Consider the following 26,583-nt stretch of genomic DNA (forward strand, 5'->3'; position numbering starts at 1 on the left):
TACAGGGTAATACACTGAACATTATAATTATTAGTTATAAATCTCTAGTTAATCTCAGTTAAATGTTTATACTTAAAAAGAACAAATAAGGGCTCACTCATTATGGAAGCGTAAGTAGGTTGGAGCTGCTTTTGATTTTAACAAGAGAGTTGATTTTATTGAAGTAATTATCTGTACTTTTTACCTCATTTAATCCTTATGTTTCTACAGCTGAACTGGTAAAGCTCAATGGCTGAATTTACATGAAGAGACAGTCAGACACATACCCACATTAATTTACTGGTCTGTTGTCTAATTTTGCTTAATAAATTGCTGTTTCACAAAGTGTAGCATGATACTGTAGGATACAACTTATATTTATATATCACCTCTATTTAACAAAATGTCCCACTCCCAGGTACTTTACAGGACACTGGACACCAAGCAGAAGTCAAGTATTAGCTTGGCTCAGTGGTAGTACTCTCACCCAAGTCAGAAGGTCGTGGGTTCAAGGCACACTCCAGAACTTGACCACAAAATCTGGGTGAATACTTTAGTACAGTACAAAAGGAGTGCTACATTGTTGCAGGTGCCAATTTTTTAGATGTCATTAAACTGAGGCCCTATCCACCAGTTCAATGGATGTAAATGATCCCATGTTACCAATCGAAGAAAAGCAGGGCGAGTGCCTCGTGTTCTGGCAACATTTAGCCCTCAACCAATATTGCCAAAGACCTGCAAAAAAGGTGAGCTAAAGTTTTTATTTTTTAATTCTTTTTCAGGATTTAGTAGGTAAGGGTTTTCTGAATGTTCAACTCAATGCTATTTGTGGGATCTTGTGCACAAGCTGCCTACGTAACAGCAACTACACTTCAGTCGTAATTTATGGGCTCTGAAGTGCTTTGGAACATCCTGAGGATGTGAAAGGTATATAAATGCATATGGGCTAGATTTTCGGTTGTCGGCAACAACGGTAGTTTTAAGCCAAAATTACTGATTTCGCTGCACTACTATTTTTCGGCCTTTATACATGGGCGCATCGGTAAAGTTGCCGTTGCACGAGGATTTGCGGCGCAAACCGTGAGTTTCAGCAACTTTGGTCCGAGGCCGGTAGCGCTGCGGGAGAGGCCTTCGGAGGGGGGAAAACACAAACAAACAAAAATTGCAAAAAAACATTCACAAAACCCTTACCTACTAAATCCTGAAAAAGAATTAAAAAATAAAAACTTTAACTTACCTTTTTTGCAGGTCTTCATACTTACCTTTGCTGGCAGGGCTGCACCGACAGGTTTGACCTGTTGATAGTCTGGGCGTGGCGGAGAGTGTTGAAAGTACACCGGTAACGCAATCCGCGGCATTGCACGTCATTTCACGTCAGCGTATCTCTCCCCGGCGGTACGTGGAAGCGCCGTCGTAAAAAGGTACCGAAGATCCCACCAAATAGGTTTTCGCCACCGAGGGTCAAATCGTGGTGAAAACCCAGTTGCAAAGTCAGCGAAAGTCTTTCTTTATGAGAGAAGTTAGGGGAGGTGATTGAAGCATAGTCAAAGAAGGCTTATAAAGATAAGGGGCTAGAACCTCCACTTTTTTTGCATGCTTAATGCCCACTTAACACCCATTTTACCGCTGAAATGACGTTTAACGCCCATATATCACGCATTCTGACACAAAATGGAAACTGACACTGAGACTTATCGCTGAGCGTTATTTTCCCAATGGACTTAACGGCGAGAAAAAATATCACCGCCCGCCCACTTTTTTGGGGCGGAATCAGCAGAATGGGCGAATTCAATGCCCATAATATCGCCCAGCGTTACTTTCCGCATGGAATTAACGGCGAGATTCAATATTAACATCCGCCCACTGTTTTTTGTCGTAAAGAGCATATTTACCCAAACTAGCCGCCACGGAGATCGCCCATCTTCAATTTCACCACCTCGCACACATATTGCTCACAATATCGCTCGCTTAAAAAACCGCCCACAAAAAATGGAACTAACCGGAACGAAAACCAGCGGTGTGCCTGGCATTTGTTAAATCTCACTCTTGCGTGAGGAGCTGATATCGGAAAGATTTGACAGAACGAGCGCTGATGTGAGTGACAACACTGACACAATGTTGCGTGTATGCAGCTCAGACATCAATGGTGCAAGTTAAAGTTTACGTTGATTGATGTTAAGTTGTATTTAACCCTTTCATGGTAACGAATCACCAGTGTGTAATGGTCTAGCTATGTGAGACAATGCGCAACAAAGTTATGTTCAATAACAAAGGTTTAATACCAACATTGATCTGAAATCATAAGTATTACAGCCAATAACACCCAATCCCTGCCCACATCCCACTTATACCACCTTTGACATCAATCACATGTTCAACATGTCCAGCAACACAGAATACAAAGGCAAAACAGGAGCATGGTCCCCAGCCCCCATACATTGCAACAAATTGCATACACCCAGATAGAGATATAACACAGCCATCACCTGCGCACATGCACCTCCCTTTCCTTCCCCCCTCTCCTCCTTCTCCCCACCTCTACTTCTCCCCCTCCTTGCTCCACGGCGCCTGACCGAGGAGCTCCTCAGGCGGTGTCTCATTGGGGGGGGGGGATGAAGGCAGGTGCATTGGTTGGATGGGTATGGGAGCGAGGGTTGCCGACAGGGCAACATTCTCTGATGCAGAAGTAGGATCTTGCTCTCATATGTCATTATCAGTGGTGGTGCGGGACCTAGGGGTGGGGTGCCCCGCTCTGGGACCATTGGGAGGGCTGAGGCAGCAGTGTTCCTGGCTATTGCATCCAGGGACTCCGCCATGTGCGGATTGTACTCGGTCATGGGGGCCAGGTGTCGGGGTATGCCCCCCAAAGCTTCGATGAGCTGGTCACCAATGTCTACAATCCTCCTGGACAACTATACCATCTCGCCGCTGTCATGTCGCGCTTGTGGAACAGACCTGCCATGCCTACGAGACCTCCGCGGGGTGGGTGCCATCCTGGGGACAAATGGGGTGTCCTGTGGAGAGGTGCTTGGGGCCGGCACCTTCAGAGTGGAGGCGGGAATGACCGGAGGACCAATAGATGGCCTTGGGGTGGAATGGGTACTGGAGCGTGGCGATGCAGGTTCTTCGAAGTCCGCACTCTCATCCGTCGAGAACAGACCCAGCGGATTGATGGACGACAATTGGAGCTCCTCAGCATGAGATGTAGTAGGATTGTCCACCGACTCCTGCCCCGCGCCCCCACCTTGTGGCCTCTGTGGCCTTGCCTGGGGCCACGCTGCTGGCTGAGCTGCAAGACACAAATGAGGTTGTTAGAGGAGAAGTGGGTGCTAGGGTGACAAGGTGAGTCCAGCGCTACACACAGCATATGCACGACAAAAGCACCACAGCTCTCAAAATCATCGCAGACATCACATTTCATGATGATCAACACATTGTGCATTGCAATGATTTTCATTAGGACAGCATTATTTCTATGACACTTTGAGAAATCATCTATCATTGGTCGGATATGAGTTGGTGTGGCATCTATTGACTTTACATCACAAAATGGTGTAAGCTTTACTTACGTGGCATCACATCAGGGTCTGCAGATGCGTCCATGGCTGTCCGGGGGTGCTTCCCCACGAAAGCTAGCACTCGCTCCTCCATCTCTGTGATGTCGCTGGGGACTGGTGGCCCCCCATCCGTTTGCCTCTGCACGGACCTCATCGTCGATAGCTTCTTCTGTAAAAGGTGGCAGGACGACATGGCATGAGATCATTGCGTGATATCATTGCTAGGTACTGTCACAGAGACTGATACAACACATAAACGACAGATGTAATCATGAGTATTATGATAATTATCATTCTTTATCTGAAGATGTACACCGTGACCGCAGGTTTTGAGTAAAACATTCCCGGTAAAAGTGCAAGACCTCACATCTGCTGATAGTCACTCATGACTGTTACAAATCAAATTATATAAATACATAAGTACATGTAAATCAATGTAATACTTACTCTTGCGGATCCCACAAGGTCATTCCATCGTTTGCGGCATTGATTGCCCTCACGCACCTCGTTGGTCACCGACGAGACCACTTCTGCTATCTTGGTCCATATCCTCTGGTAGGCCTTTGGGGTCAGCTTCCTACACCCTCCCTGTGTCAAATCACCCCAGCGTGACTCGACCTCCTGCAGGAGGGAGGCATTTGCCTTGTCCGAGAACCTCCTGGCTCTTTTGCGGCCTTCAATGTGCTCCTCTCCCACCTCACTGCTCTCTCCAGCGTCAGTCTCCACAGCGTGCTGTGATGCCTCCATTATAGGGCAAATTCGGTCAAATATGTGGCTGTTAACAGCTACTTTTTGTTTGCCTACTTGCTGTGAAGCTCTAAAGTCTCCCTCCTTCCTCCCAAAGCAGCCACACCACACCCAACCACAACTTCAGTCCCTCTGAGCGCCCTCTCTCTCTGTCTCCTCATCTGCGCATGTCATGGTGATTCTTGACCTCCAGAATCGCGGGAATTGAGCGTTGCCATGCCGTTGCTAAGGAGGACCACACTTTACGGCAGAAGGTCAAAAAAAAATTAACGCTACCGCCCATTTGATATCGCTCACAGTAACGCCCATTTTCAAAAATTGTTTTGAGAATGGGCGAGAAGCCGGTGATCTGAAAACTCTTTTTTACTGCCCACACCGGAAATAATGCCCATTTTTGGGCGATAAGCTCAAAAGTGGAGGTTCTAGTCCAGGCAAAGAGATTTAGGGACAGAATTCTTGTGTAGGGCTCTGCTACTTGAATGTAGTGTACGAAGGCAGATGGAGGTGTGATGGAAGAATGACTATCAGACCAGAGTTGCAAGAGCTGAAGATTTGAAGAGAAGAATGAAGATTCTGAAATTAATGCTTGAAAAATAGGAAACAAGTGGAGATCAGTGGGCACATAGGTTATGGGTGTACAGGACTCAAAAAAATTAGTTACCAACTTGATAAGAGGACTAGGTGGCTTAAATGGTCTTGTATACATGGAAGTATTGAACAATGATGCAATGAATCTGTAGTTTACGGGAATTTGACTTCAGATACCTCTTTGCTTTACAGTGTGTGCTTTGAAATTTCAAACATCTGTGAAGAACAATCCAGGAATAATCAATCTGGTCTTCACAGGAGATTTTTAAAAATAAAGAATGAAGACCACTGGAAGAAATATAATGAAGTTATTTAATGGTGTACACAGAATCATCTAGCAACAACTTTTTAGGCCTCAGATAATAAATATTCATGTGAATTAGTTTAGCATTTGAATTTCATGGGTGTCATAAAATTCTAGGAAGTGACATTCTAATATAAAAAGGGCTCAATTTTCCCCAGTTATCTGCGCCTTTTTTTGGCGTGCGCCGCCTTTTTGGCATAAATTAAAATCTCCCAGTTTCCCCAAAGTTTCTGTGCCAGCGTAACTCAGTTAGGTACGATTTCTTTAGGTTAGTATTTTTTGCGTCATGGGGGCGTAACCTGATGTCTGCTCCAGTTTTTCACATTTAAGCAAGTTTGGCCAACTTACATTTTTCCGAGGACGGCGTATGTGACCACTCCCAAAAAACCTCCTTAGGCACTTAAGAAAAACCAGCGCACATTAAAAAATTGGCGCAGAAAGACGCCATTATTTTTAGACCAAGTTGTGGAGGGAATCAAGAAGGCAAAGAATATGCATCATGTAACTTAATTTTTTCAAAGTCAAAAGGGAGAAAATGGAAGTCTAATGCAATTCTTTATTTTTGGATTTTTTTAAAAGTAGCACGCCATCACCGAACGTCTCCTCACTGGGCTCACTGTGTCGGCCGGCAGAATCGCTCCCTCGCCCGGACACAGAGGCTCAGCTTCAAAAGAAGCCTGTGGGGGGGACGGCGGTGGAAGCCGAACTGAAGGGATGAGAACCCTGAGGCTATTCAGCAGCTTCAAAAGAAGTCGGCGGGGCCAGGGGGGGGGGGACATGGAGCCCGTGTTCGGGCGAGGGAGCGATTCTGCCGGCCGACCCTCGAGCCCGGTGAGGAGACGTTCGGTCGGTGGTGGGGTGGTACTTTGAAAAAAAACAAAAATTGAAGAATTGCATTAGACTTCGTTGCCCCAAGTGTCTTCATTTAACGCCTAGCTTCCCGTTCTAAGCAAGCTTATTGCGCATGCGCAGACCAGGGTGTGGTCCATACTAGGGCGTCGACCTTGGGGGGATAGAGAGGAAAGGTGGTCTGTTTTGAGCTTCTTGCAAAGCTACAATTAAATTATGGGGGCAATATTGACAATGCCATACCTCGTGCAAGGCTTCTGCATAATTGTGTGGAGCAGAAGATTGATTAAGCACCATCACTTGAGGAACCTTAGAGCACGTAGAATGATGGGCAGGAGGCCTTACCCACATCGGCTTTATCGAGACAGTCATTCATACCTGCACCCGAGTGATACAGACTTTGTGAGAAGGCTGCGTTTCCGCAAAGAAGTTGGAACCGAGATCCGTGAGTTAAAAAAGTAGACCTGCATCCTAGAATCGTCAGGAGAGCTGCTTTGTCAGTCGAAGTAAAGCTTACAGCTGCACTTTCATTATATGCATCTGGATCATTCCAGGCCACACCTGGGGATGTGTGCGCCATTTCTCAACATGCAACACATATCTGCACTTGGCAGGTGACTGCTGCACAATATGCCTGGAGGAATGACTACATCAAATCCCCCAAAACCGCCCAGGCAATACATGACAGGCCTGTGGGCTTCTCCAGGATTGCTGGCTTCCCAAAGGTACAGGCCTGCATTGATTGCCTTGCGAGCACCTTTGGAGGATTTCGAGATGTGCAGAAACAGAAAAGGCTTCCCCATTCCATGAATGTGCAGCTCGTCTATCACGACATGCATCGCATCATAGCAGTTGATGTGAGATACCCTGGGAGCACCATAATGCGTTCATCCTACGTGAAAACGCTATATCTGCCATGTTCCAGCAGCAGCCAGAAGGGCAGGGCTGGCTGCTTGGAGGCAAAGGGTACGACCTCGCCACCTGACTCATGACATCCCAAGCGTAACACAGATGGAAGCTGACTGAGAATACATGTCGCACATTGTGTCGCGCAGCATAATAGAGAGGACCATTGGCATCTTGAAACAGTGTTTCCGATGCATGGACCATTCCGGAGGCTACTTGCAATACTCCCCTGAGATAATCGGTCAGTTCACTGTTGTGTGCAGCAACTCAGCAATTATGAGGCAGCAGCAGCTGGTAGTAGAAGATCCATCTGCGGTGCGGTGAGAGTGGCTGATGATGAGGAGGAAGATGCAGAACGACGAGGAAGCCATGCAACTACCTGAACCCGGAGCACGACGGTGGAGGAGCGTGGGCCGTTGTGCCCCTTTAACGATTGTTCGAGCCTTGCACCAGCAGCTCATCCGTGAACGTTTTGCTGCCTGAAGGCTCAGTGGCAACTATTCCAAATGGACCATGTTTATCTTTTGGACCTGTTCCGTAATGTTGTGTTGTGTTAATGGAACAAATAATGAAAATGATTCTTCTTTAGTTCAAAAAGTTATGTTAATAATGGAACAAATAATCAAAATGATTCAGTTATAATTTTAAATATATTTTATTCAAAAGTTTAACACTTGTTTGTACTTAACTTTAATAAAAATATTCTTGTATCAAACTTGAAAGTTTTCAGTTAAGATCACGTACAAACTTTAAAATTACTTAAAAACTTTTAAACTTGTAAATTTACATCATTACAAAAAACTTTTAATTTGAGAACAGTTACAAAAGTAACAATATTAACAACAACAACAGCAGCAAAGAAAGGCTGCACCCATCTCTCCTCCACCTTATTCTAAGACCGCTCGCTGTGCTTGGTCTTGGTGACTGCACCCCTGCCCGCAGACGGTGGTGCAACATTTCTCGGGTTGGTACCAAGCTTATTCTTTCGAGAATCTCGGGTAATGTGCACTTATGATGGGGGGTATGGGCAGGCAGTAATGTGGAAGGCCCAGTTTGGGCCTCTTCAGAGTGGGAGTGGCAGTTGATTCCATCAATGGCCGCGAGGTCTGGGCATGTTCCCTTATTGCAGCAGCTACCTCCAACATTCCCTCCCTAATGTTCACCGACAGTGTATCAGCTATCTGCGACATTCCCTCCCTCATGTGCACGGACAGTGTTCCCATTTCTCGTGAGAGTGTTGTTACTTCTCCCAACAGTCCCGATACCTTATCACCCACCCCACTGATGGTGTCCAGGAGTGATTGGGTAAGTTCAATGCTCTCTGCACTCATTGCCATCATCTGAACCACATCTGTTAGATCCTGCACCTCAGGAGAGCGCGGTCGAGCTCTCCTTCCCCTCCTCACCCTGGATGTGGCTCGCTGCATTCCACTGGGACCCGCAGCCTCGGACAGTGGGGCCCTGGGTGTGGGGTGTGCCTTGCTGTACCCCTTTAGAACCCGCAGCCTCGGACTGTGCAAAATCATGGAATGACCCAACACTCGCACCACACAGGAAAGGGGCTGGCACCTCAATGGGTAGCACCTGCACCTCCTCCAGAGTGAGGACAACAGTGGGGGCTTCATCTTTCCCCTCCCCCTGCCGCTCCCCCTCCTCCACATGCTTTTAGTCTGGAAGGTGGGATTGGGAGATGTTCTCCTCTTTAGGCTCATCTGCGTCTGAACCTTTTTCTGCATTGGCTTCAGCTTTGTCAGGGTTGGCCTCAAGTTCTGCAAAATATAACAGAACAGACAAATGGTTAGCAGCAGAGGCGGGGGAAGGGTGGTATGAATAGGCTCACAAAGCACAGGCAGCAGGCTCATTTGAAAGACCACGATGAATGAGAGCACATTGCATCAACCGAAGCGTAAGCTGACAGAGATATCCCTATGAACCGAAGCATGGCTAGCCAGCGCAATACTTAACAGCTAGCAAAGCTAGAATGTGGAATTTGCAGGACTTACCCTATCTCTCGAGTGTGGGCCCAGCTTGTGCAGTGGTGGTTGCTTTTCTCCAGGCAGGACCCATCAAAACAGCTATTGAGACAGTATTAATAAATTATCTCCTAGTAAAGGATCCTCTAGGAATGAGTGACCATAACATGCTTGAATTTCAAATTCAGTTGGAGGGTGAGAAAGTTAGATCTCAAACCAGTATAATAAGCTTAAATAAAGGAGACTACAAAGGTATGAAGGCAGAGTTGGCTAAAGTGGATTGAGAAAATAGATTAAAGTATGGGATGATTAATAAGCAGTGGCAGACATTTAAGGAGATATTTCATAACTCGCAACAAAAATGTATCCCAATGAGAAGGAAACTTCTGTAAGAGAAGGGATAACCATCCATGGCTAACTAAGGAAATAAGGAATGGTATCAAGGGCATATAATGTGGCCAAGTCTTGTGGGAGGTCAGAGGATTGGGAAACTTTTAAAAGCCAACAAAGAACGACTAAAAAAATGATAAAGAGAGGGTAGATAGATTATGAAAGTAAACTAGCACGAAATATAAAAACAGATAGTAAGAGTTTCTACAGGTACATAAAAAGGAAAAGAGTGGCTAAAGTAAATGTTGGTCCCCTAGAGGATGAGACTGGGGAATTAATAATGGAGAACAGGGAAATGGCAGAGATGTTGAACAAATATGTTGTATCGGTCTTCACGGTAGAAGACACTAAAAACATCCCAATCGTGGATAATCAAGGGGCTATAGGGAGGAAGGATCTTAATACAACCACTATCACTAAAGAAGTAGTACTCGGTAAAATAATGGGACTAAAGGCAGACAAGTCCCCTGGACCTGATGGCTTACAACCTAGGGTCTTAAAAGATGTGGCTGCAGAGAAAGTGGATGCATTGGTTGTAATCTACCAAAATTCCCTGAATTCTGGGGCGGTCCCAGCGGATTGGAAAACCACAAATGTTAACGCCCCTATTTAAAAAATGAGGCAGACAGAAGGAAACTATAGACCAGTTAGCCTAACATCTGTCATTGGGAAAATGCTGGAGTCCATTATTAAGGAAGCAATAGTGGGACATTTGGAAAAGCATAATATAGTCAAGCAGAGTCAGCATGGTTTTATGAAAGGGAAATTGTGTTTGACCAATTTGCTGGAGTTCTTTGAGGATATACCGAGCATACTGGATAAGGGGGAACCAGTGGATGTGGTGTATTTGGATTTCCAGAAGGCATTCCATAAGGTGCCACATAAAAGGTTACTGCACAAGATAAAAGTTCAGGTGGTTGGGGGTAATATATTAGCATGGATAGAGGATTGGCTAACTAACAGAAAACAGAGTCAGGATAAATGGGTCATTTTTCGGTTGGCAAAAAGTAACTAGAGGGGTGCCGCAAGGATTGGTGCTGGGCCCTCAACTATTTACAATCTATATTAATGACTTGGATGAAGGGACTGAGTGTAATGTAGCCAAGTTTGCTGATGATACAAAGATGGGTGGAAAAGCAAATTGTGAGCAGGACACAAAAAATCTGCAAAGGGATATAGACAGGCTAAGTGAGCAGACAAAAATTTGGCAGATGGAGTATAATGTGGGAAAATATGAGGTTATCCACTTTGGCAGAAAAAATAGAAAAGCAAATTATAATTTAAATGGAGAAAAATTGTAAAGTGCTTCAGTACAGAGGGACCTGGAGGTCCTTGTGCATGAAACACAAAAAGTTAGTATGCAGGTACAGTAAGTAATCAGGAAGGCAAATGGAATGTTGGCCTTTATTGCAAGGGGATAGATTATAAAAGCAGAGAAGTCCTGCTACAACCGTACAGGGTAGTGGTGAGACCACACCTGGAGTACTGCGTACAGTTTTGGTCTCCGTATTTAACGAAGGATATACTTGCATTGGAGGCTGTTCAGAGAAGGTTCACTAGGTTGATTCCGGAAATTAGGTTGAGTAGGTTGAGCCTATACTCAGTGGAATTCAGATGATCTTATTGAAATATAGAAGATAATGAGGGGGCTCGACAAGGTCAATGCAGAGAGGATATTTCCATTCATTGGTCATACAGATGGTCACAGGGGAATCTAAAACTAGGGGACAAAGTCTCAGAATAAGGGGCCCCCATTTAAAACTGAGATAAGGAGGAATTTCTTCTCTCAGAGCGTTGTAAATCTATGGAATTCTATGCCCCAGAGAGCTGTGGAGGCTGGGTCATTGAATATATTTAAGGTGGAGATAGACAGATTTTTGAGCGATAAGGGAATAAAGGATTATGGGGAGCGGGCAGGGAAGTGACGCTGAGTCTATGATCAGATCAGCCATGATCTTATTAAATTGCGGAGCAGGCTCAAGGGGCCAGGTGGCTCACTCCTGCTCCTATTTCTTATGTTCTTATGACCCAGTCTTCCAAGTGTGTCAGTGGGTGCAGATTTGCCGGGCCTCCTCCTGTTTGAGTTCTTTCTCTTTTGTTGTGTGCCATCTTCCTCTGTAAAGATGAAAATATAACTTTTTAGAGAGTTTGTCTTTCTGCTTGGTAGGACATACAGATGGTCACATTTACAATTGCAATTCCAGTGAATAAATGAAAATTTACTTACACTAACTACTTGACCAAGGTTCTGCCACTTCTTTTTGTACTGGCCTCCAGGCCTCGGGGTGGTCACCATTGCACAGTAATCATCTGCAAGTTAGTTCCAGCGTTTCTTCATTTCTTTTGGTAAAACTTTTAGGTGACCTCTGCTGGTGTCCAGCTCGTGCCATCTGGCCTCAATTACAGTAGCTAGTGCCTCCACTTCCTTTTGTGAGAAATTCTTGGTCCTTGAGCCGCGTTGCATATCGTATTGCAGCTCCGATTTTTCCACTGAGAATTAAAGTTCTCACACACAACTGGCTCTTTAAAAATGGCCGAATGCAGACCGGGAGGTGTACTGAGCATGCGCGCCCATAGCAGTCACGTAAAAAACTTCATTTTTGTTTTTCGCGCACGCGCAGAAGTTGAAATATCTTTTTTTTGGCGCAGACATTAGACTCCACCCCCGAAGCTGAAAGACAGGCTGCGCGGTGCCAATTAAAAAAATTAGAACGGGGAAACTTGCAAGTTATTTATTTGGAGTATTTGGGGCCCAAAAAATGGGTGTAACTCTTGAAATAGGCCAAAAAAACAGCATTGGGAAAAATTGAGCCCATGATTTTGTAACTAAAAATGAATCAAAAACAAGCCTAAGTATGTAAATACCTGTTCGATAATTACTGAGTCATTCTAATCAGCTAGCTAGATCTACTATAGCAAACAACATTTAAGTGACACTGACACCTTTAGGTCCATATTCCTGATGAATTTGGCCAACGGAAAAAGGTGATTATAAAACAGATTTTGCTCCTTGTAACAGGAGATAACAGAGGGGGTAAAATTCAACTTTGGCAGAGCACTGAACAGGTGGTAGCAGATCGGGTGGGTGCATAACGGGTGGCCAATCCGCTGCTGCCCATTTTGTGCATGCGCCAAAGTTGACCTTTACTCCTAGATTCTTTCCAGTTTGGATAGGGAAAGAGAAGTCACCTGCAGAGTAAGTTATATTATGTTATACATGTCAGAGCATTAATGTGCTGTATCAAGACAGATAAGATGTGCTTTCCAATCATAATCCCCCAAATGCTAAATTGTCAATTTCATCTTTACCATTGTAAAGATCTCAAATACTTCCTCAGAGGGGAGGGAAGAAAATGGGAAGGACAGCCATTGCCTAGCCATTCTCCTGTAACTCCTAGAGGCCTGTTTCAGAGTGACACTGGCAGAGGCCATGAAACAGATTGGCTGTGGATGATGTGTGTGGGAACCTAGAAATCCTAAGTGTTACAAAATGAGAAGTTTGTACACAAAAGGGTGTTTCTTAGTTATTTTTTATTATTGTGTTCTTAAAACTGCTGGTTAGAGGCAGTTTAGGAACAACATTTTATTTCAATCACCTTCCTAGCTGAATACAATTGTTTACCCCTTAAGCACAACAATATTTTGAGCTAAGCTGTTCTATTCACTAATGAAAATTAGATCAATTTAAAAGTAGCATCAGTATGTTTACTGAAACCAAAGGCAGCACTTACCTGTTTTGAACTCTTCCAAGGTGAGAAAAAACCTGCAAAAGTACAAAAAAGAAAAAAGGAAAACTCTGAGATTGAAGTGGCTGTTTACAATGAATACAGCATTGATTAGACATTAATACATAAGAATTAGGAGCAGGAGTAGGCCATTCGGCCCCTCGAGCCATTCAATAAGATCATGGCTGATCTTCTACCTCAACTCCACTTTCCTGCACTATCCCCATATCCCTTGATTCCCTTAATATCCAAAAATCTATCGATCTCTGTCATGAATCTACTCAAAGACTAAGCCTCCACAGCACTTTGAGGTAGAGAATTCCAAAGATTCACACCTTCTGAGTGAAGAAGTTTCTCCTCATCTCAGTCCTAGATGGCCGACCCCTTATTCTGAGACTGTGACCTCTGGTTCTAGACTCCCCAGCCAGAGAAAACATCCTCCCTGCATCTACCCTGTCAAGCCGTGTAAAGAATTTTGTATGTTTCAAGGCGATCACCTCTCATTCTTCTAAACTCTAGAGAATATAAGCCTAGTCTACTCAACCTCTCCTCATAGGACAGACCCCCATCCCAGGAATCAGTCTGGTGAACCTTCGTTGCATACCTTCTATGGCGAGTGTATCCTTCCTTAGGTAAGGAGACCAAAACTGTACACAATACACCAGGAGCGGTCTCACCGGGGCCCTATATAATTGCAGTAAGAGTTCTTTACTCTTATACTCAAATCCTCTTGTAATAATGCCCAACATACCATTTGCTTTCTTAATTGCTTGCTGTACCTGCATGTTAACTTTCAGTGATTCATGTCCAAGGACACCCAGGTCCCTCTGAATACCAATAACCGTTTTGCTGCATGACAGAGCTCAGGGTTACAAATAATTACTGCAAGTTTAAGAATATACATGACTAGCCCAGAATTTCATGGCACCCTGCACCATTGGAATGGTGTATGTACAGCGTTGGGTTTGTTTTGCACTGCAAAAGTCACAGGAAATGATAGCATAAGTGAGTTACGTCATCATTCACGTTGTGCCAGAATTTCCTAAAAAAATTTGTGTCGCTCCACCTTTACCCTTGCTGAAACCACGCAGAATTGATTATTGTGGCTCCGGCCCTATTCATGTCAACTGGTAACCAGTTGAATAACTGAAGAAGCAAATAGGCAATCTGCTCCGCCAGCATACTGCCCAGGCAGTGAAAGTGAAAATAACCCCAGTATGGATTTTATTTTGGTTCATTCATTAAAACACATACTGGTGTAATTTGTGTCCTTGCAATATTTGTCACCTTAATTAATTCTGAGGCACGTGCCCCATATGTCTTAAATATTTCTTTGGAAAATGGACCAATTCACTCATAGGCTGTTTTTCAGAGATGTTCAGAACTTCAAAGAGCAGGCGGTTAAAATGCCATTGTGGTCCTATATATGTCATAGGTTACTGATTAGCATATATGAATTAGGTGACAGGATGAAACATGTTGCGAGACGAGAAAGGAGCAGCAAATAGAGCTGCTTGGTTTTAACTCCGTGTCCACCTGGCTTCTAATGGAGTTAAAAAAAAAACTAAATAGTGTGTTGTTATTGGTTATTTATTGTATGTCATTTTCATATTGTCAGTGAATGATCTAGGTCTGTGCACAGCACAGGAACATGTCAACAATTTGATACCAGTCCTGGACAATTAGGCAGTGGACTAGTTGTTAGCCTGTTAGTTACCCTCTGATGCCATTACCTTTCTTAAGAAACTTGATTCATAATGGGTGAAATAGTAAGTCAAGTGAAAACAAAGCTGTCACGTTTCCATTTACTACGGACGTTTAGAAAGGAAATATATTTAGTGAAAAACAACAAAAATAAAATTTATTTCTATTTTCCTTTTTTCTTATAAACAATCGGGCCAAAACGGCGGTCGGAAGCATACCTCCGGAGTATGCCTCCAACCTGTGAAAGGAATATACGCCAATCTGATAATGGCGAGGCTGCGAAAACTTGTGGTCTGGCGCTGCGAGGCGGAGGGCAGCGTAATGACCCACGGATCCCAGGTACACAGGCAGTGCAGAAGCGTACCTGGGATCACATGGGCCTAGTCCACCAATCACATAACAGAATTCGATTTTAATCATTTCTGAAGGGAATCCTGTAATGAGATTTATTGGAATCCCAAAATCAGATCTAATTACAATTTACAGGATTGGAATTTAATTCATAATTAGCTTCATTCCACCAACCTTACTAAAGATGACATTTTTTGATAATTTTTGACATCATTAAAATTCTAATCTGGGCCAATATTTGAGGAAACTCATTTGATACAGTGTACGTGTATAATTTATGATAAGAAAATGTTTAAATCATGTCTGAGGTATACCCTTATGCTAATACAAACAGGCCATTTACCTGTTTGCATCAACCGCAACATTTCTGTACGCAATTGCTGGCCAGTAGGTGAGAAAATAGCCCAACTCTGCGCGAGCAATTGCTTTTTCATGGGCCGTGCAAGCGCATGTGGAAATTCCGAACTTGCGATGGATTTCAAAGGAGTAATGACGGTGTATTCTCCAAAATCTGGGCCTATGTTCTCTCACACATTTCCTCAGCAAGAGGATGCGCTACTACCAGACTTCTGCCAATTACTCAATAATTCAGTAGCTCGGAGTTTAAAAAATGAGCAGCACATTTGACTCACACATCAATTCTTCCTCATATCATCAGGAATAATCTCTATTGTTTTCCCAGACAGCCTGGTGAGATCACAAATGTGGTATCACAGGAAAGGAGAGGCTGAATTCTACCAGTGCATGGCACAATGTGTTATGAGATAATAGCAGAGAGTTGATGCAATTTATGGGAAGGAGATGCAAATGCAACAAATCTACAATTAAAAAAAAGCCGTTGGAAATACACAACAGACCTGTCATCATCTGTAAAGAAAAAAGGAAGGACATTTCAGACTGCATCAAGGGTGACTAGTTTTTTCTCTTTATCGATGCTGACAAACCCGCTGTGCATTTCAAGTACTTTTATTATATCATTTAGATTTTAGCAATGTCTTTGACACAATGCCACGTAAGAGACTGGTCCACAAAGTTGGAAGTCAGGCAATTAAGGAAGGTGCAGCTTCTGAAGTGGTTTTAAAATTGCCTGAATCGGACAAAGCAAGGGTATATGGAACTGGATCAACGTAGGCAAATAGTGGGATGCTGTTACTGTTCACGATGTATAGAAATTATTTTGAAGTGCAATGGAAACAAGATTGTCTACATTTTCTGGTGATACAAGACTGGTGGTGGGGGTTGCAAATAATGGGCTCAATTTTCCCCAATTATCTGTGCCTTTTTTTGGAGTAAATAAAAATCTCCAAGTTTCCCCAAAGTTTCTGCGCCAGCGTAATTCACTTAGGTACGATTTTTTTGGCTACGATTTTTTTGCGTCATGGGGGCGTAACCTGATGTCTGCGCCAGTTTTTGACATTTAAACAAGTTTGGCCAACTTACATTTTTCCTATGACGGCATATGTGACCACTCATTAAAAATCTTTTGGGCACTTAATAAAAATCAGCGCACATTACAAAATTGCAGAAAGACGCCATTGTTTTTAGCCAAAGTTTTGGAAGGAGTGAAGAAGACAGAGAATATGCATCATAAATCTTAATTTTTTGAAAGTCAAAAGGGAGAAATTGGAAATGTAATGCAATTCTTGAATTTTTGATTTTTTTCCTCATCGGGGTCGAGGTTCAGCTGGCAGAATCGCTCCTTCGCCCGGACACAGGACCTCGGGGCTAGGCTTCAAAAGAAGCCCGGGGGGGTGGGCGGGGGCGGTGGAAGCTAAGCCCCAGAGCCCGTGTGTCTGGGCCATTCTGCTGGCTGACACTCCGACCTTCGAGCCCAGTGAGAAGACGTTCCATGGTGGGGTGGTACTCTGAAAAAAATCAAAAATTCAAGAATTGCATTACACTTTGTTGCACTAAATATCTTCATTGAATGCCTAGCTTCCCGTTGTAAGCAAGCCTATTGTGCATGTGCAGAGCAGAGTGTGGTCCATACTAGGGCATCCACCTTGAAGAGACAGAAAAAGGGAAGAGGTATGAATGCTTTGTTCTACTGTTTTGAGGTTGTTGCCAAGCTACAATTGAATTATGGAGGCAATATTGACAATGCCATACCTTGTGCAAGCCTTCTGCATGATGGTGCTGTGGAGGAGAAGATTGATTAGGCAGCATCACCTGCGGAAATTCAGAGTACGTAGGATGATGGGCAGGAGGCCTTACCCAAATCAGATATATTGAGACAGGCGTTCATACCTGCACCTGAGTGAGACTGTGTGAGAAGGCTGTGTTTACACAAAGATGTTCTAACTGAGATCTGTGAGTTAATAAAAGCAGACCTGCATCCTAGAAGCTTCAGGAGGACTGTTTTGTCAGTTGAAGTAAAGGTTACAGCTGCACTTTCATTTTATGCATCTGGATCATTCCAGGCCACAACTGGGGATTGTGTGCGCATTCGGCAGGTGACTGCTGCGCTATATGCCCGGAGGAACATAAGAAATAGGAGCAGGAGTAGGCCACACGGCCCCTCGAGCCTGCTCTGCCATTCAATAAGACCATGGCTGATCTGATCATGGACTCATCTCCACTTCCCCGCCCGCTCCACATAACCCCTTATCCCCCTATCTTTTAAGAAACTGTCTATTTCTATCTTAAATGTATTCAATGTCCCAGCTTCCACAGCTCTCTTAGGCAGCAAATTCCACAGATTTACAACCCTCTTAGAGAAGAAATTCCTCCTCATCTGTTTTAAATGGGCGGCCCCTTATTCTAAGGTCATGCCCTCTAGTTCCAGTCGGCCCCATCAGTGGAAACATCCTCTCTGCATCCATCTTGTCAAGCCCCCTCATAATCTTATACGTTTCGATAAGATCACCTCTCATTCTTCTGTATTCCAATGACCAACCTACACATAGGGGAAACTAAAACTAGGGGGCATAGTCTCAGAATAAGGGACCGCCCATTTGAAACTGAGATGAGGAGGAATTTCTTCTCTGAGGGTTGTAAATCTGTGGAATTCTCTGCTCCAGAGAGCTGTGGAGGCTGGGTCATTGAATATATTTCAGGTGGAGATAGACAGATTTTTGAGTGATAAGGGAATAAAGGGTTATGGGGAGTGGGCAGGGAAGTGGAGCTGAGTCCATGATCAGATCAGCCATGATCTTATTAAATGGTGGAGCAGGCTTGAAGGGCCAAATGACCTACTCCTGGTCCTATTGCTTATGTTCTCGACCTTTCCTCATAAGTCAACCCCCTCATCCCCGGAATCAACCTAGTGAACCTTCTCTGAACTGCCTCCAAAGCAAGTATATCCTTTCGTAAATGTGGAAACCAAAACTGCACGCAGTATTCCAGGTGTGGCCTCACCAATACCTTGTATAGCTGTAGCAAGACTTCCCCGCTTTTATACTCCATTCCCTTTGCAATAAAGGCCAAGATACCATTGACCTTTCTGATCACTTGCTGTACCTGCATATCATCCTTTTGTGTTTCATGCACAAGTACCCCCAGGTCCCGCTGTACTGCGGCACTTTACAAACTTTCTCCATTTAAATAATAACTTGCTCTTTGATTTTTTCTGTCAAAGTGCATGATCTCATACTTTCCAACATTATACTCCATCTGCCAAAATTTGCCCACTCACTTAGCCTATGTCCTTTTGCAGATTTTTTGTGTCCTCCTCACACATTTCTTTTCCTCCCATCTTTATATCATCAGCAAACTTGGCTACACTACACTCAGTCCCTTCTTCCAAGTCGTTAATGTAGATTGTAAATAGTTGGGGTCCCAGCACTGATCCCTGCGGCATCCCACTAGTTACTGGTTGCCAACCAGAGAATGAATCATTTATCCCGACTCTCTGTTATCTGTTAGTTAGCCAATCCTCTATCCATGCTACCCCCAACCCCGTGAACTTTTATCTTGTGCAGTAACCTTTTATGTGGCACCTTGTTAAATGCCTTCTGGAAGTCCAAATACACCACATCCACTGGTTCTCCTTTATCCACCCAGTTCGTTACATCTTCAAAGAACTCCAGCAAATTTGTCAAACATGACTACCCCTTCATAAATCCATGCTGACTCTGCCTGACCGAATTTTGCTTATCCAAATGTCTTGCTACTGCTTCTTTAATAATGGACTCCAACATTTTCCCAACCACAGACGTTAGGCTAACTGGTCTATCGTTTCCTGCTTTTTGTCTGCCTCCTTTTTTAAATAGGGGTGCCTCTAGAAACGTGCTATCCATGTTGCTCTCAGTCTCATAGATGCACCACAGTGACCCCAGGAATGACTACATGAAGTTCCCCATGACCGCCCAGGCAATGCGTGACATGGCTGTAGGCTTCTCCAGGATTGCTGGCTTCCCCAAGGTACAGGGCTGCATTGATTGTAACCACATCACTTTGCGAGCACCTTGGGAGGATTTCGAGATGTATAGGAACAGAAAAGGCTTCCACTTGATGAACGCAGCTTATCTGTGACGACATGCATCGCATCATGGTAGTTGATGCGAGATACCCTGGGAGCACCATGATGCTTTCATCCTACGCAAGAGGTCTGTATCTGCCATGTTTCAGCAGCAGCCAGAAGGGCAGAGCTAGCTGCTGGGGGACAAAGGGTACAGCCTCGGCATTTGACTTATGATGCCCCTACGCGTAACGCGGACGGATGCTGAGCGGGCATACAACATGTCGTACATTGCGATGCGCAGCATAATAGAAAGGACCACTGGCAGCTTGAAGCAGCGTTTCCGATGCCTGGACCATTCCAGAGGCGACTTGCAACATGACCCCGGAGACTGTCGGTCAGTTCTCTGTTGTCTGCTACATGCTGCACAACTTAGCCATCATGAGGCAGCAGCAGCTGTTAGTAGAAGACCCACCTGAGGTGAGAGTGGGTGATGATGAGGAGGACGATGCAGATGATGAGGAAGAGGAGGACGAGGAAACCATGCAACTACCTGAACCTGGAGCACGACGGCGGAGGAGAGCGGACATTCATGCGCCAGCAGCTCATCCGTGAACACTTTGCTGCCCAAAGGCTCAGCAACAACTATTCAAAATGGACCATGTTTACTGTTTGGACCTGTTCCGTAATTTTCTATTGTGTTAATAATGGAACAAATAATGTAAATGATTCTTCTTTAGTTCAAAAAGTTGTGTTAATAATGGAACAAATAATGTAAACTTTAATAAAAATATTCTTGTATCAAACTTTAAACTATTCAGTTAAGATCACTTACAAACTTTAAGATCACTTACAAACTTTTAAACTTGTAAATTTACATCACTTACAAAAAACTTTTAATTTGAGAACAGTTACAACAGTAACAACAATAGTAATAACAACAGCAGCAAAGAAAGGCTGCACCCATCTCGCCTCCACCTTATTCTAAGACCGCCCACTGCGATTGGTCTTGGTGACTTCACCCCTGCCCGCTGGTGGTGGTGCAGAATTTCTCAAGTTGGTACCAAGCTTATTCTTTCGAGCATCTCGGGTAATGCGCACTTCTTATTGGGGGGCGTGGGCAGGCAGTAATGTGGAAGGCCCGGCTTGGGCCTCTTCAGAGGTTGGACTGGGGATTGGAGTGGGAGTGGCAGTTGATTCCGTCAATGGCCGCGGGGTCTGGGCATGTTCCCTTATTGCAGCAGCTACCTCTGACATTCCCTCCCACATGTGCCCCAACAGCGTCTCAACTATCTGCAACATTCCCTCCCTAATGTTCACTGACAGTGTATCAGCTGCCTGCGACATTCCATCCATAAAGTGCCCTGGACAGTGTTCCCATTTTCCCATTTCTCGTGGGAGTGTTGTTACTTCTCCCAACAGTCCCGATACCTCATTACCCACCTCACTGATGGTGTCCAGGAGTGATCGCGTAAGGTCAATGCTCTCCTCACTCTTGCCATCATCTGAACCACATCTGTTACATCCTGATTCTCAGGAGAGTGCTGTCGAGCTCTCCTACCCCTCCTCACCCTGGATATGGCTCGCTGCACCCCACTGGGACCCGCAGCCTTGGACGGTGGGGACCTGGGTGTGGCTTGCTGCACCCCACTGGAACCCGCAGCCTTGAACAGTGTGAAACCAGTGAATGTCACAACACTCGCACCACTCAGGAAAGGGGCTGGCACCTCAATGGGCGGCAGTAGCACCTCCTCCAGAGTGAGAACAACAGTGGGGACTTCATCCTCCCCCTCATCCCCATGTTCTTGGTCTGGAAGATGGGTTTGAAAGATGTTCTCCTCTTCAGGATCGTCCGTGTCTGAATCTTCTTCTGCATCAGCTTCAGCCTTGTTGTGCAAAATATAAAACAGACAAATGGTTAGCAGCAGAGGAGGGGGCAGGGTGGCATGAGTAGGCTCACACAGCACAGGCAGAAGGCTCATTTGAAGGACCACGATGAATGATAGCACATTGCATCAACCGAAGCGTAGCTGATGGAGACATCCCCATGAGCCGAAGCATGGCTAGCCCACGCAGTACTTAACATTTAGCAAAACAAGACTGTGAAATTTGCAGGATTTACCCTCTCCCTCGAGTTTGGGCCCAGCAGTGGTGGTTGCTTTTCTCCAGACAGGACCCATCACAGCAGCGACCCTTTCTTCCAAGGGTGTCAGTGGCTGCAGATTTGCCGGGCCTCCTCCTGTTAAGAGTTCTCTCTCTTTTGTTGTAGACCACCTTCCTCTGCAAAGATGAAAATGTAACTTTTAAGAGAGGGTGTCTTTCTGCTGGGTGGGACATAGAGATGGTCACATTTAGAATTGCAATTCCAGTGAATAAATAAAAATATTACTTACACCAACTGCTTGACCAAGATCCTGCCACTTCTTTTTGCACTGGCCTCCGGACCTCGGGGTGGTCACCATTGCACAGTAATCTTGTGAAAGTTGATTCCAGCGTTTCTTCATTTCTTTTGGTGTAACTTTTATTTGACCTCTGCTGGTGTCCAGCTCATGCCATCTGGCCTCAAGTGCAGAAACCAGGGCCTCTACTTCTTCCTGTGAGAAATGTTTGGTCCTTGAGCCGCGTTGCATATTGCAGCTCTGATTTTTTTCACTGAGAATTAAAATTCGCACACACAACTGGCTCTTTAAAAATGGCTGAATACAGACCGGGAGGTGTAGTGGGCATGTGCGCCCATACCAGTCACATAAAAAAAGTGTTTTTTTTCCGCGCAGAAGGGTGGCCTCCTTTTTTCGGCGCAGACCTTAGGCTCCTCCCCCCAAAGCTAAAGGACAGGCTGCGAAGCGCCGATTTCAAAAATTACAACAGGGAAAGTTGCATGTTTTCGTTTGGCGTAGTCGGGCCCCCAAAAAAGGGAGTAACTCTTCAACTACGCCAAACAGCAGCAGTGGGGAAAATTGAGCCCAATATCAGGAGGTTGGGCAGACAAATAGCAGATATCATTTAATGTAGATAAATGCAATTGATGAGACTGGCAAGGGGGATATGAATGGAAATGGAAAGAGTTCTCATCACATTAGTCAAATCTGAAAACTATAATTAAAAAAAAATTCAGTGTACTGTATGTTTCAAAACTGAGGCTGCAGCATTTTAATTTGAAGATGATCCATAACAGCTGCAGAGGGTGAACATTTTAATGCTGCAGTAATAGAATGACTTTGGAAGCTGATTGAACATAAAGACTGAATAGAAAAAGAGATATTCTGTTGAACTAATGAGGAGACCTAATTATGGGGAATGAAGCATAATTATCCCTACAAAGCTTACTAGGCTGTGAAGTCTTATTAGAATTTCTAACATCGATATAAATGAAAGCAATCTGAAATTCCCCAGAGGCAAAATTATTTAAAATTCTATATATATGCATATGTAGATATATATTCAAATGAAATTTTGGTGCAAAAGCTGTGATTGTTGTGGAAATTGTGCCATGTTAGTCGCTTAAGGAAAGCAACAAACTGCATGTATCAAACTGCTAGCATCACTGCTTTCATCTGAGACAACAACAATCTGCTGGAATAAGTTACTAAAAACTGCCAGCTGAGACAGAATTTAGAATAATTAAATGTTGATCCACCTGCAAACATGCCCACTCTCATTCATCCTTTGTGTCATGTACAAACTAGTCCCTTCCATACTCTGATAAATGTGTGGGATCTGAGTTAAAGTGTGCATTTCTAGGTCCCATCTTTGACTGTCCATAAACTGGAGCTCATACAAAACTCTGCTGCCTGCATCCTGTTCACCCATCACACTGTTGCTTGCTGACCTACATTGGCTTCTGGTTCACCAATGCCTTGGGAGCTGGATTTTCGGCTCGGCTGCACCTCAGTTTGCGCCCCGAAGTGTCGGTAAATGGTATTTCTAGGCATAACGCCGGGCGTCCAGCTTTTACCGCTCGACCGGCAAATATGGCTTATGGTTTGTGGCGGCGCAAAAACTTACGGCCCCGCCCACTAGTTCCACTGAGATCATGACGTCATTGTCGTACAATGCTCCACTACCACCCCGGATGCAAAATACATCCCTAATGCCTGATTTAACGCCTGCCCCAGGAAATGTCTGAAAAGTCAGGCATTACTAATTCGACAGCATATCATGCTCCATGCTATTGCCAGGTGGTGTCAAGCTAGAAGAAGGGCTCATGGCCATGTCGGCCCATGGATGATGAGAGGCCGAAGACGTTCGAGAAGGGCTTACCACTCACGGGTTTATAGGCCCCCATGCCCATACCTCCAGCTCTCTGAGATGCAGTGTGTGAGAAGGCTGTGCTTCTGAAAGGAAGTGCTGACAGAGATATGCCATCTCCTACAGGCAGACCTATGCCTGGACCGCTCTGGAGGCAGCCTTCAATATTTCCCTTAACAGGTATCCAAATTCGTTGTGGTGTGCTGCATGTTGCACAACTTGGCCATCACGAGGGGCCAGGCATTGCCAGTGGGGATTGCATGTCCACCTAAGGAGGAGGAGAACGACGAAGAGAAGCCTGGCAAGGCCCCCATTGGATAGCCACCCCATCCACGGGGGAGGCAGCGAGGAGAAGCAGCCGGACCAAGAGTCGCACGTTGCCAGCTCATAATTGACCGGTTTTCCTAAATGGAGCAGACTGAGGGATGGAGCTAATACTGGACACGCTATGTGCCCCCATAAAGGCACATCTCCAGTGAACATTGGAATGATACACAAGACACAATTTTATTGCAACAAAGTAACAAAAACTACCCCCACCAAAATAAAACCATACAATGTTATGTTGCAGGGCACTGAGCAGCAATGAAGTTCCTTAAATCAACAAAACTATTTTAACACGCGATTTTCGACTGGGGTGCAAAAACTTCTTGTGTAATGCCTGATTTTGCGTCCCCAATCATGGAACCTCATGGTTTGCCGAATTTTGTAGAAGAGGGCGCAAACTTTTTCCAGGCCGTATCAGGACCGCCCCAAAATCTCAAAAGCCGAAAATTCAGCCCCTTGATTTTAAAATTCTCATTCTCATGTTCAAATCTTTGATGGCCTCACCCCTCCCTATCTCTGTAACCTCCTCCAGCCTTACAACCCTCCAAGAACACAGCATTCTTCATCTGGCCTCTTGTGCATCTTCCACTTGCTTCGCACCATCATTGGCGTCTGTGCATTTAGCCGTCGAGGCTCCAAACCTCTCCCTCCTTTAAAATGCTCCTTAAAACCTACCTCTTTGAACAAGCTTTTAGTCACCCGTCCTAATATTTCATTCTTTGGCACAGTGTCAATTATTTTTTATTCGTTCCTGGGATGTGGGCATCTATGGCAAGGCCAGCATTTATTGCCCATCCCTAATTTCCCTTGAGAAGGTGATGGTAAGCTACCTTCTTGAACCACTCATCATCATAGGCAGTCCCTCAAAATCGAGGGAGACTGCTTCCACTCTAAAAGTGAGTTCTTAGGTGACTGAACTGTCCAATACGGGAATTAAAGTCTCGGGGACAGAAAACGTTGAAGGAAAGAGTGGGTGGGAAGTCTGGTTTGCCGCACGCTCCTTCTGCTGCCTGCGCTTACTTTCTGCATGCTCTCGGTGACGAGACTCGAGGTGCTCAGCGCTCTCCCAGATGCTCTTCCTCCACTTAGAATGGGTGTTTGGCCAGGGACTCCCAGGTGTCGGTGGGGATGTTGCATTTTATCAAGGAGGCTTTGAGGGTGTCCTTGAAACATTTCCTCTGCCCATCTGGGGCTCGCTTGCAGTGTAGGAGTTCTGAGTAGAGTGCTTGCTTTGGGAGTCTTGTGTCAGGCATGCAAACAATGTGGTCCGTCCAACGTAGCTTGTCGAGTGTGGTCAGTCCTTCGATGCTGGGAATGTTGGCCTGATCAAGGACATTAACGTTGGTCCTCCCTGAGGATTTGCAGGATCTTGCGGAGACATCGCTGATGGTATTTCTACAGCGATTTGAGGTGTCTACTGTATATAGTCCACGTCTCTGAGCCATACAGGAGGGCGGGTATCACTACAGCTCAGTAGACCATAAGCTTGGTGCCAGATTTGAGGACCTGATCTTTGAACACACTCTTCCTCAGGCTGCCGAAGGTGCTGCAGTCCATGTGGTGAAGGTATTCCCATACTGCTGTTAGGGAGGGAGTTCCAGGGTTTTGACCCAGTGACAATGAAGGAATGGTGGTATATTTCCATGGTGTGGAATGGTGTGTGACTTGGAGGGGAACGTGGAGGTGGTGGTGTTCCCATGTGCCTGCTGCCCTTGACATTCTAAGTGGTAGAAGTCGCGGGTTTGGGAGGTGCTGCCAAAAAAGCTTTGGCGAAATACTGCAGTGCATCTTGTAGATAGTACACACAACAGCTACTGTGCATTGGTGGTGGAGGGAGTGAATGTTTAAGGTGGTGGATGGGGTGCCAATCAAGGGGGCTACTTTGTCCTACATAAGAACATAAGAACATGGAACAGGAGTAGGCCATACGGCCCCTCAAGCCTGCTCCGCTATTCAATAAGATCATGGCTGATCTGATCATGGACTCAGCTCCACTTCCCCGCCCGCTCCCCATAACCTCTTATCGCTCAAGAAACTGTCTATTTCTGTCTTAAATTTATTCAATGTCCCAGCTTCCACAGCTCTCCGAGGCAGCAAATTCCACAGATTTACAACCCTCTGAGAGAAGAAATTCTTCCTCATCTCGGTGTTAAATGGGTGGCCCCTTATTCTAAGATCATGCCCTCTAGTTCTAGTCTCCCCCATCAGTGGAAACATCCTCTCTACATCCACCTTGTCAAGCCCCCTCATAATCTTATATGTTTCAATAAGATCACCTCTCATTCTTCTGAATTCCAATGAGTAGAGGCCCAACCTACTCGGCCTTTCTTCATAAGTCAACCCCCTCATCCCCGCAATCAACCTAGTGAACCTTCTCTGAACTGCCTCCAAAGCAACTATATCCTTTCGTAAATATGGAAACAAAAACTGCACGAAGTATTCCAGGTGTGGCCTCACCAATACCTTATATAGCTGTAGCGAGACTTCCCTGCTTTACACTCCATCCCCTTTGCAATAAAGACCAAGATTCCATTGG

General features: G+C 45.0%; 1 protein-coding gene across 3 annotated transcripts in view; it reads right to left on the reverse strand.

The window, feature by feature from the left end:
• Window positions 1-26,583, reverse strand: part of magi2a (membrane associated guanylate kinase, WW and PDZ domain containing 2a) — a 1,034,101-nt gene that overhangs the window by 101,618 nt on the left and 905,900 nt on the right. For all 3 annotated transcript variants that reach the window (XM_070897360.1, XM_070897359.1, XM_070897358.1), the window contains one exon: window positions 13,025-13,056. In XM_070897360.1, coding sequence (XP_070753461.1) covers window positions 13,025-13,056 — 32 coding nt within the window. The remainder of the gene's footprint in view (window positions 1-13,024; window positions 13,057-26,583) is intronic.

The sequence above is a fragment of the Pristiophorus japonicus genome, chromosome 13, assembly GCF_044704955.1.
Source record: "Pristiophorus japonicus isolate sPriJap1 chromosome 13, sPriJap1.hap1, whole genome shotgun sequence".
Taxonomy (NCBI): Eukaryota; Metazoa; Chordata; class Chondrichthyes; family Pristiophoridae; genus Pristiophorus; species Pristiophorus japonicus.